Genomic DNA, 11,619 nt, shown 5'->3' on the forward strand with positions numbered 1-11,619 from the left:
AGGTCATGCTTGGGGGGGAAGGTGCTCAGATCTTGCTCGTGGCACAGGGCGGGAAGTCTGCCCTCCGGCCTCCCTTGGCTCGCGCACACTAAGCTGTGTTTTGGCTCTGGAGTGCCCAGGGCTCGTTCCTGAACATACATGGTCCAGTTTCCCAAAGTCATGACCATGAGTCATTTCCTCAGGCCATCTTGGACTTCTAGAGAACACTGTCTCATCCAAGCAGAAGCCACGGAAGAGAGCGGGGGACAAACCAGAGGCGGGAGACCCCAGCAACCCCAGTTGCTTCTCCAAAGGCTCCACCCCCTGCGGCAGTGGCCCTCTGAGTAGTCTGGGAGCCATGACCCCGTCCGGTACCCATATCCCACACCCTTGAGTCCCCTTAGGAAGTAGTATTTTACCTACATGTATTCATTCAGCATCCATCTTTGGAGCATTTGCTGCACACCAGATCCCAGTCTGGCACAGGGGTTTCAAAAATGGAACCACCCATGAGGGTCCCTGCCTACCCGTGAGGTCATCCTGGCAGGGGCCACATAGTCATGATAAGAAAAACAAATTTCTTTGAGCCTGCATTTTCAGTGCATAGCATATACCTGTTACTTGGCATGTTAAACATAAGTGAAGCTTAATTGCTTTCTTAGTTTTTTAGGTTGTTTGTTTTTTTTTTTAATCAGAGTTTCCTGGCTGTCAGTGATGGAAAGATTGAAAGACTTTGCCTTTCGATACGGGGGTGTGGGTTCAGTCCATTGTGGGCAGCTAAGATGCCACACGCCTTGCAGCCTAAAAACCAAAATGTAGAACAGAAGCAACATGGTAACAAAAACTTTAAAATTGCTTCATGTCAAAAAATCTTTAAAAAGACTGTAGTTCTAATAATTTCCTCCCACACCCCGAGGGGTCTCGCGCACAAAGCTTTTGAAGAACGCAGGTGGTTGTAATAAGTTGGCACGACAGCCATGCAGGAGGGGTGGTCCTGGTACTCAGGCACCATGGGGAGAATGGCCCCCAACGGCTTCCTGGGGGACCAGGGAGTCCACAGGATTGCAACAGGGCCAGCCGCTGTGACTGGATGCCACCCTGTGATGCCGGCTTCATTGTAACTGCAGTTTCCCTTTCCAGGAAGAAAACACACAGATGCGTTTCCCTGTCAGTGCAGACACAGTGCAGGCTTCTTAAGTTCCTCTTCATTCATTAACATGAAGACAAGTGTGGTGACTAAATTTGGAGTCAGAGGCTTTTAAAAAGGTGAATCTCTCTTCTCAGTAAGTGGTTACAGCATTTCTTCCCCCTATTTAGGGAGAAGAGTAGCAGCTGGGGGTTTATGGTTATGACTGTTCATCTCCCAAGACGCCCTCAAACAGCTTACGGCCCATCCCCTTCCCCGGGAGAACGCCCCTGCCTCCTCTGGCACCGCCGGGCATCAAAAAGTCAGTGTTTGAAACATTTCCTGAGGGACAGCAGCCTTGATCTCCAGCAGGAGGTTGAAACATGATCCCCAAGCAGTGGCGTCCCGGCCAGTGTTTTAGCAGCTGGTCCTCCAGGGTCAGAGGTGGCACGTGCCCATTTCCACGGTGTGAATTCTCCCACTGTGGATGATTTCAAGCCACCAGGATGAAGTTGGCAAACACGAATTTGGGAAATGGATGCACACTGTGTAGATAGAACCAGTTTACCTGGAGAGTATATGTGTAATAGTAAAAGGTAATCAAATACTTAAGGGATGGGATTTGAGTTTTACCCTTGTTTTTAATAAGACTCATTGTAAATATTTTCATCTTTTAATAATGGTTCACAAACCAAAACTGCAAAGAGATCTGCAAATTAAATAGTTCTCGTGAAAAGGTGTGAGCTGGCTCCGGCACACCACTGCTCCCGAGGTTTTCAGTCAACCTTGAAATTGCCTGGGTGCTTTGAAAATCTGCCCTCCTGGGACTTTCTCAGATTCTGCTTCTGCTGCAGGAGCCACAGGTTCAATCCCTGGTCAGGGAAGTTGAGCTGGTGCACAACACAGCCAAAAAAAGCCTCAGTCTTCCTTCAGACCAGCGGCTCTCTGCAGAACGTCCCAGGAACGAGTTGCCTCACCCTCACAAGTCAGGTCTGCTCATGGACACCACCCAGACCTAACTGTCCCGAGCCACCCCTGGGCCTGTCTGTCCCACAGCCCTCACACACCTCAGCCCTGGTCCCTTTCTTTGGACTCCAGTGCCTCACCTGGGCACTGCCCACACCTCACCTCAGACCCATCCTGGTTCAGACGTCCAGAAATGTCCTTGAAGCAGTGATCAGATCTGGTGGGCTTCTCTCCCAGGCTCAGGCCAAGCCTGGGGTCTCATCAGATCCCCCCAACTCTCCCAGTTCTAGGAACACAGACCCCAAATCCACTAAGCTGAAAGTGACAATTAATGACAAGGATAGTATCACTCAGATGCAGTGTGGGCTCTTTGAATGTTGATTCAAACTGTTGTTTTAAAAAAAACAAACATGTTTTGAGTCAATCAGGGAAGTATAAGCATTGGTTTTATGTCATTTTTTAATGTGATGATAATACTGGAATTTTAGTAAACATTAATGCATATCTTTCAGAGCAGAGGTTGGCAAACTATGGCCCCACTTCCTGTTTCTGCAAATAAAGTTTTATTGAAACCCAACCCAGCCACACCCATCCATTTACATGTGACTGTGGAAGGATGGAGTTGAGTAGGCCAGGCAGAGACCACGGGGCCCCCAAAGCTTCAAATGTTTATAGAAAAAGTTTGCCAATCCCTGTCTTAAAGAAACACTCTCAAGCATTTACCTCCAAAGAGACAGTAATGTCAAAGTAATCCAGTGGGGGAGGGAGAGAGTGTAAATGAAATAAGACTAGGCGGTGATCAAGGCACCTGGCTTCATCATCCTAGTCTCTCTATTTTTTGAAATTTCTCATAACAAAAAGCTTTCGAGACAGGAGGGCCTACGCTCCACAGCCTCCCAGCTGCTCCAGCCCCACACCAGGACCCTGGCATCTCCAGTCTAACAGGGGAAACAGGACAGAGCCAGAGCCACTCACCCCGGTTTCACCCTCACCCGACGATGACATCCGTCCCGGGCTAACCAGAAAGGCCATGGGCACTGAGAGAGCCTGCCAGAGCCAGCCATGCAGTGAGTGCCCCCACAGTAGCCCTGGGGTTCTGGAAACCAGGGAAGGAGGGGCGGGGCGCCCTAGGGGAAGGGACCTCAGGTAAGTCTGTCTGCCTTCCACTCTATGTGCCCCCTGCCCCTCCAGGTCAGGACCCCTGACTCCCTCCTGGGGCCCTTGGCATCCCCCGAGTTGGCCCTGCCCTCCTCTGAGACATGGTGGAAGTTCTAATACTGACTGTGCAGGGTCTTGGGCTTCCCTGGTGGCTCAGTGGTAAAGAACGTACCTGCCAATGCAGAAGATGCAGGTTCAACCCCTGGTTGGGAAGATCCCCTGGAGAAGGAAATGACAACCCAGTTGAGTATTCTTGCCTGGGAAATCCCATGCACGGAGGAGCCTGGCAGGCTGTAGTCCATGTGGTCTCAGAGAGTCAGAATGACTGAGCAACTAAAGAACAACTCGGGGTCTTTGTTGACCCAGAGGAAAGAACATATGTGAGGGTCTAGCCCTGTCCCCCGCCCATCACTGTGGCCACCATCACTGTTAGCTGTCCTGAGGGGCCATGGAGGCTCCTGGGGGGCGAGAGCCAGGTCTCTGGCTGCTCTGGAGGTGACCTAAACCCGTTAGAACTGTCATCAAGGTTCCAGAAGCAAGTCAAATAAGGTAGGGCTTTCTCCCAAAAGACAATTTTTATCTGAGAGGGTTGACATTGTTTTTAGAAACACCAAAAGCACCTCCAAATCAACTGAAGCAACCGGTACTGGATTTGGTGGGCGGCCTGGTGCGTCTTGTGTCTCCTGCTCACAAGCTTTGGAAACCCAAGCTAACCTAACCCCCATTTTCCTGCCCCTAATTCTCACCCCGAAATCAACCCTAACACCGATCTCTTTGATATTATCAGGAATGACTCTGAGAGGTCCCGTTTCTACCCAAGCAATCCCCAAAAGACTCACAATCTCTTGACCCCAAAGTAACCTGTTCGATCGACTTTTCCTCCTGCCAGGTGTTTCCTGGACCACATCTGGCTGCTCTTGGGCGTTTCACCCAACATCATCCAAGCCCTAGCCCAGTGCTTCCCCCCAGCCTGGGAATGCAGACATCGGTGGGGGTTAAGCCTTGAGGGGCAAAGTGCTGCTGGCATCCAGAGGCCAGTGGTACTCCTCTCACATCCTGCAGTGCATGGGACCACCCCACAAAGATGATCCCAATGGCCGGCGCGCCCCCAGTCCACGAACCTGAGCTAATAACCAAGTGGTTAAGAACACCGCCTGGACACGCCCAGACATGCCCTGGAGCCCCTTGGCTCCACTGCCTCCACCCTTTCTGTGTCCCTGTTCTTGCCACTTCCTTTGTGGGGCCATCGCTGTGCTGTTTGGCCGTAGAGCAGAGGGGCCTCTGGGCAGGGCACGGGGACCTGAGGTCAGCTGGACTCCCAGCTCTGCGGTTCCCCACGGGGGCCCCCAGTGCAAATGCCCACCCCCGCCCTGCCGGGACAAGCCAGTTCCCTCCCTCAGAGGGCCTGACCAGGTGCCGCTCCCACCCTCCAGGCACTGAAGGGAGCTGGTGGGCTCTGCGACGGGAAGGCCTGCCAGTTCTGGGGCCTTGGGCAGGTCCGGGGGCGCTCCCCGGTCCCTCTGAGCCTCAGATTTCTCCTCTGTCCAGTGCAAAGCTCTGATCACAGACCGGCTCAGAGAGGGGAGAGTCCCTCTTGCTGCCAGTCTCTGCTGACTCGCCCTTGGCTTTGTCTCCAAGGCTCTGTCCAGTTCACTGATTCTGTTTCCTTCTTGGCCACGTCTCTCCACCCACCCGTTTCAGATGCCTTCTGACTCACTCTGCGCACTCCCCAATTCCCTACCTCCACCAGACCACATCCCTCTTTGATTTAAGGTTTGGGTTTTCCCATCAGCTGAAAGGACCCGCTGCCCTCTGCCTTTCCTCCTCACCACCCGCCCGCCTGGTGCTCTCTCCTCCAACCCCAAGAAAAGTCCCCACAATCGCCTCTCCACACCCCCCCACCCCTTCAAGGGACCCATCGTACATCCCTTGGCTAAAGCCCTGAAGCCGTGAGCCAGGTGGGGGTTCCTTGGAGGCAGGTCAGCCTCTTCTCCCTGCCTGCAGCTCACCTCTCAGGAGAAGAGCACCCACAGGCAGCGAGTGGCGATGGCCAAAGGCAGGGACAGGCAGAAGAACCCGAGCGGTTTCTCTGAGGTCGCCCCCACCCCCACGCCCTGGCCTGAGTGAAGCGTCACAGTGGTTCCCAGTGCAGGCACAGGGAGCACTCCCAGTGCAGGGCTGGGGTTTAGGGGTCTTCACTGAATCCCCCTGGGCTCCCCCTGGGCAGCACTCATTGGTATTTCCTAAGAAGCAGCTTTTAGTCCTGACCCCAGGGGCTGTTCCTGGCCCCGACCTGGATTCACTGCCTGTTCCCACCAGTGCCGCAGTGGCCTCCACTTGACAGATGCAGGCCCGAGCCACAAAGAAGGGAAGGCCTTCCCCGAGTGTCCGCTGGCAGGTGCCGGGCTCGGGACCCGGGCAGGCTTGCCCAGAGCTCTCCCTGCTGCCCACGGGTCCCCCTGCTGTGCCCATTTCACTGAGCAGGAAACTGAGGTTCAGAGCGGCCACATGGATGGGAGGGGAGCCAGTGAGGACCCTCCAGGGCACCAAGATGGCTGACACCCAGGAGGACTCAGGACAGGACTCAGCTGTCCCTGGGAGCATGCTGCCTCAAGGCCAGAAACGCACCCGCCCCCACCCCCGCTTTGAGAAGGAGGCAGAACAGAGGGCAGGCACAGGGGCCAGCTCAGGGGGACCAGGGGCTCAGAGCGGGCCGGGGGCAGCCCCCGCACTCAGCACGGTCACCTGAGCGTGTACTTGCAGCCGCCCAGCTGCCCCTGAACTATTTGGGGCAAGAGGAAGAAAACAGATTGATGTGCTCCCCCCACCCCCGACTCGCTCCAGCCTTGAGTAGATTCTGAGCATCTGACCGGCAGCCCAGGAACGGAGTTTCATTTCCCACAGCTGGGTTTCCCAAAAGGGAGGGGAGGGCGGGGTGCCGCTGGGTTTAAGGCCAGCGAGGGGGACACGGTGGCAGGCAGATGAGCAGAGGGGCCGGAGGAGAGAGGGGTGCGCCTTGGAGCCCGAGGTGGCGAGGAGGCTGCGGACAGACGGGGCCCCACAGACCCAGACGGGGGATGGGGAGACAGGGCTAGCCGGGCAGAGGCGGGAGTAGCAAGGAGACCAGAGGAGGTGAGACAGAACGCACAGAGAAGAGACAGGCAGGGCAGGAGAGCGGCGCTGGGCAGGGGCCAGGAGCCGGCCAGCCCAGGGTTAGGGGACGCACACGGCCCTAGGGGCGAGGGCTGAGGTGGGAGCCGGCAGCCCCCAGCGGGCCAGGCTTGGGGGACGCAGGCTCCTGTCACAGTGGCCTTGCTTCCCCTCCGACCCAGACACATCTCCAACCCAGACACGAGAGTCATGGACCCCTTGGGTAAGTCAGGAGGGGAGGGGGCAGAACCTGCTTTGCTCCAGCAGCCCCTGTCCACACACCTGCCGACCTGCCCACTGACCCTGTCCTCCTGCCCCCAGCCTGGCGCCTCCTCGCCCTGGTCCCCGTCTTCCTCAGCCTGGCGGCCTCCCTGGACTGGCAGACGGCCCACATCTATGACCCCTTCGAGAAATGCATGCACGACCCAGACTACGAGCAGCTGCTCAAAGTCGTGACCTTGGGCCTCAATCGGACCTTGAAGCCCCGGAGGGTGGTTGTGGTTGGTGCAGGCGTGGCCGGGTTGGTGGCCGCCAAGGTGCTCAGCGATGCTGGACACAAGGTGAGAAGTGATGCTGGAGGTCTACTTCGAGTCTTTCCTGCTGCAGCTGGGAGTCCTGGGTGGAGGGGTGGGGATGACGGGGGGAGGGGAGAGGGATTTCTGCTTTCCTTGTGGTCTGGGGGTCGGGGGCCTGGAACCCTCTGCAGTAACATGAAACCCAGAGAGACTGCGCGTGTCTGCGCTGAGACCTTTCACTTCCCCTGCCCCACTCTCATCCTAGAATGAAGTCCCTGGAAACCTCCGCCCAGCTCCTGGGGGGGATTTGTGTTGGTGGAGAGGGAGGGCAAGTCCAGACAGGGGAAGTGCCCCCTGAAGTCGCACCACTGTCCCCCTCACTGAATCCAAGAATGAGTATGGGCCGGGCCAATGGCTTTAGTCTGCACAGGGAATCTCCCTACTCCCTAAGCTGGGAAGTCCCTCTGAAATCTGCCCAGCAGCCTTCCTGCTGAGTCTGGAAACCAACCGTCACACTGTACATGTTCACTGTGACTTTCTGTTCTCCTGCCAGCCCCTCACCTCCCCATAAAAAAGGGTCCTTCTCTGGTTTCCGTCTATGCTGCTGTGGGGATGGAAGGCGGGGTGCAGGGGGGCTGCCGCAGGGTGGAGATGGGGGCCAGTGGGAAGAGCTGGAAGACCTGCTTGCCGCCTCTCCCCAGGTCACCATCCTGGAGGCAGACAGCAGGATTGGGGGCCGCATCCTCACCTACCGCGACCGGAAGACAGGCTGGATTGGGGAACTGGGGGCCATGCGGATGCCCAGCTCACACAGGTGAGGCCGGGCCTGGCAGCCAAGCAGGTGCGAGGCCACCCCAGCCCCGAGCCAAGGCTCAGTGGGATGCTCGGCTCCATCACTGCTCCAAAGCCAGCACAGACCAACCCGGACCCTAAACTTGCCGCCCTGGTCAAGTCAGGCCTAGACTCCGCCCCCAAATCTGGCCTCCCGCCTCTAGCCCCACCACCGCACCCCTGAAGCGCCCAGGCCACCGTGTCCAGCCCTTGCAGACCCCCAGCTCTGTCGTCCCCGACCCTGGTCCTTTCCCCACCCCCAGCTCCCACCCCCATCCAGCCCACTCTGTCACTATCCCACTTCACCCCCAGTGAAAGCAAGCCCTGAACTCCCGCTCCAAACCCTAACCCTCTGCCTTCCAGCCTTGTTCCCATTTCAGTCCCTGGCACCGAGGACCCCCAATCTAGCCCTGCCCCAGGCTCATGCCCATCCCTAAACCCCAAAACCAGCTGCCCCGCCTACGCCCTTCCCTTCTCCAAGCCCTGCTGGGGAGAGGGGTCCCCGCCCCCGCCCGACTCTCACAGGCACCTCCACCCCCTCAGGATCCTCCATGAGCTCTGCAAGAGCCTGGGCCTCAACCTGACCAAATTCACCCAGTACGACGAGAACACGTGGACAGAGGTGAACGAGGTGAAGCTGCGTAACTACGTGGTGGAGAAAATGCCTGAGAAGCTAGGCTACAAGCTGAACCCCAAGGAGAAGGGCCGCTCACCCGAAGAAATCTACCAGATGGCTCTCAACAGGGTAGGCGCATCCGCGAGCCCTGCAGCCCCGTTCCCCTGCCCCGTCCTCCCAGGCCCACATTCCTCCTCCTGACCTGGCTGCCGTTTCCCCATTCCTCATTCCTTCTGGTCTCCCGTCACTGGCTCTTCCGTCTTTAGGTTCCCCTTAATTACTGCTGATCCCCATCTCCCATCCCCTTCTCAGTGGCCTGGACCACCTCAAGGGTGGGCACTTAGTGGAGGTCTTTTCTGTGCCCTGGCACTGCCCAGTTTAGGGAGTCCAGGAAAACATGAGGGGAAGGGTGAGTGTGAGTGAAGGGACACCTTCGGGGAGTTCCCTGGCCACCTGGGAGAAGCCAGGTGGACAGAGAGGGCTGAAATCAGAGGGGCAGGAGGCTTCCAGGATGGGAACAGAGCGGTGAACGATGGCCACTCAGGTGCCCTGCAGAGATGATATGGGGGAGCAGGAGCAGGGGCGCGGAGGTGGGGGGCCAGAGGGCGGTCTGGGCACGGGACACTGAGCTGTAGACCAGAGCTGCCCTAAGGGATGGTGACCAAGGGCCTGGCAGCCGCCTTGAACGCCAGGCCGAGGGCTGGAACTCTGTGGCTGCAGGCGCTGGGGAGCCACGGGAAGGCTGGGCTAGGGGAGGTGCCAAGAATAACTCCCCGGGAGGAGTCATGCCCTGTCAGGGCTGATGGCTGACTCGGCTTCTGTCTGGATGCACGGCGATCCAGATGACAAATAATTACTGGGCACCAGAAGGACACAGGGCCGACTGAGACCGGCTCCATCCCTGCCTGTGAGGGGCTGAGAGCTGGACGGGCAGGCAGAATAACACCCAACCAGGGCTGTGTGACGCTGTGACTCGGAAAGACTTCCCAGGGGGAGACACTGAGTTGCAGTGGAGGGCAGAGCTGAGGGCACAGCATGGGTCACGTCCTGGGAGCTCGAATGAGAGCAGTAAATGGGCGGCCGTGGGCAAGAGAGGTGGGCAGGGCCTCCCAGGTCCTGTCCCCACAGCTCAGCAGCTTGTCCCACCACAGGCCATCAAAGACCTCCGGACACTGGGCTGCAAGAAGGCAATGATGAAGTTTGAAAGGCACACGCTCCTGGTGAGTGGGGGCCTCCGTGTCGCTATCTGAGCGGGAGTCGGACAAGGAGGGTGCTCCTGGGGCTTAGGCGCCGACGGAGTCAGAAGGCAGGAACCGGGGATGCCGGGTTTGGGCTTGCCACTACCTCCTTTCCTGACGAGGCTGGACACGCCCCTCTCTGGGCTTTGGTTTCCTTCATCTGTCACAAGAGGAGGGACCGTATCGCCAAGGTCCGGGGGACCGTATCGCCAAGGTCCAGGGAACCGACACAAAGCGAGAGGCTCCGCGGGAAGCGCCCCCCTCCCCCGCCCCCCGGGAGTAGGGACGGAGCTGGTCGGCCTGGCCTGCCTGGGCCCTGACGCGGGCCGCGCCGTCCCCAGGAATACCTCCTTGGGGAGGGGAACCTGAGCCAGCCGGCCGTGCGGCTCCTAGGAGACGTGATGTCCAAGGACGGCTTCTTCTATCTCAGCTTCGCCGAGGCCCTGCGGGCCCACAGCTGCCTCAGCGACCGGCTCCGGTGAGACTGCGGGGCGGATCCGGGCGGCCACAAGTGGGCGGGGCATGTGGATGGGGCGGGGCCGGGACAAGGGGCGGGGAGACACGCTAGGCCCCGCCTGCACTCTCCCTGCGTCCGGGGTCCTCTGGAGGAAGGAAGGTTCCCGGAGAGGGGCGTGGTCCAGAGGGGCCGAGACGGCGTGTCCGGGTCACATCGCTCTACCTCCCGGCCTCGAGGGACGTCTGGGACGGGCGAGGGGGGCGGTGGACGAGGAGGCGGGGAATTAGAGGGAACCGGCAGGTGAGACCTGAAACGTGTAGCTCCCCGGGATGGGGGCCGCTGGGGAGGGGCGGGGCCCCAGAGCCCATCACACTCGCGCCCTGCCCGCAGGTACAGCCGCATCGTGGGCGGCTGGGACCTGCTGCCGCGCGCGCTGCTGAGCTCGCTGTCGGGGCCGGTGCTGCTGCACGCGCCCGTCGTGGCGATTAAGCAGGGCACGCACGAGGTGAAAGTGCACATCAAGCCCTCGCGCCGGACCCGGAACCTGAAGTCCATGATGGCCGACGTGGTGCTGCTGACTGTGAGCGGGCCGGCACTGCAGCGCATCGCCTTCACTCCGCCGCTGACGCGCAGGCGGCAGGAGGCGGTGCGCGGGCTGCACTACGTGCCGGCCACCAAGGTGTTCCTGAGCTTCCGCCGGCCCTTCTGGCACGACGAACACATCGAGGGCGGCCACTCGAGCACCGACCGCCCGTCACGGGTGATCTTTTACCCGGCGCCGGGCGACGGCGCGCTGCTGCTTGCCTCGTACACGTGGTCGGACGCGGCGGCCCCGTTCGCCGGCCGGAGCCTGGCTGAATCGCTGCGCTTGGCGCTCGACGACGTGGCGGCGCTGCACGGGCCCATCGCGTACCGACTTTGGGACGGCACCGGTATCATCAAGCGCTGGGCGGAGGACCCGCACAGCCAGGGCGGCTTCGTGGTGCAGCCGCCGACACTCTTTCAAACCGACAAGGACGAGGGGCGGGAGTACGATTGGTCGGTGCCCTACGGCCGCATCTACTTCGCCGGGGAGCACACGGCCTACCCGCACGGTTGGGTGGAGACGGCAGTCAAGTCGGCGCTGCGGGCCGCAATCTTGATCAACAGTCGGATCTCCGGCTCTGGCTCTAGCAGCAGCCTGAAGGAGCCCCGGATTGTCAACAAGGTGGGGCATGGGCACCTGACGCCCTCCCACCACCAGCACCACCACCACCACCACAGGTGCCCCTTCGAAAGTGGGCAGGGCACCCACTCTCCAGCCTCACATGCGGTAACCGACGCGCACTCGACCCTAAAGAAGAGCCAGTATTAAAGTACTTTTGGAATCAGCCGTGTGGTCCCGCCCCTTCCCTCGCTCAGTCGTTTGTTTCCCCAGTTCGCAGGAAGGAGAACCGGAAGCCTTCGCGGTAGAAGGCGCTGCGCCTGTCCGGGAGCCCCGGAAGAGGTCCTCCTCCTTCCTGCGCCGTGGGGCTCCACTTGGGGTAGTAGGAGGTACAGGATGGACACCGCTTTGCGCCACTGGTAAATAGTGGTAATCATAG

General features: G+C 59.3%; 1 protein-coding gene and 1 long non-coding RNA gene across 3 annotated transcripts; one reads left to right on the forward strand and one right to left on the reverse strand.

Annotated features, from left to right (window-relative positions):
- Window positions 1-1,829: 1,829 nt before the first annotated feature.
- LOC138991748 (uncharacterized) lies at window positions 1,830-10,045 on the reverse strand. Its single transcript, XR_011467608.1, has 4 exons — window positions 9,927-10,045; window positions 3,402-3,448; window positions 2,234-2,386; window positions 1,830-1,995 (listed from the first exon to the last, which is right to left on the reverse strand). It is a non-coding gene; the product is annotated as an uncharacterized lncRNA (long non-coding RNA).
- IL4I1 (interleukin 4 induced 1) lies at window positions 5,954-11,406 on the forward strand. 2 transcript variants are annotated; one of them, XM_070387310.1, is made up of 8 exons: window positions 5,954-6,361; window positions 6,562-6,602; window positions 6,701-6,939; window positions 7,596-7,708; window positions 8,269-8,470; window positions 9,493-9,561; window positions 9,921-10,057; window positions 10,427-11,406. In XM_070387310.1, exons 2-8 carry the CDS (start codon window positions 6,590-6,592, stop codon window positions 11,388-11,390), a joined length of 1,737 nt encoding a protein of 578 aa, XP_070243411.1. In that variant the 5' UTR covers window positions 5,954-6,361; window positions 6,562-6,589; the 3' UTR covers window positions 11,391-11,406. The 2 variants fall into 2 exon arrangements, with proteins under 2 accessions (XP_070243411.1, XP_070243410.1); XM_070387309.1 differs by having other exon boundaries at window positions 5,955-6,602.
- The last annotated feature ends 213 nt before the right edge of the window (window positions 11,407-11,619 follow it).

The sequence above is a fragment of the Bos mutus genome, chromosome 18 (assembly GCF_027580195.1).
Source record: "Bos mutus isolate GX-2022 chromosome 18, NWIPB_WYAK_1.1, whole genome shotgun sequence".
In the NCBI taxonomy this organism is placed as follows: domain Eukaryota; kingdom Metazoa; phylum Chordata; class Mammalia; order Artiodactyla; family Bovidae; genus Bos; species Bos mutus.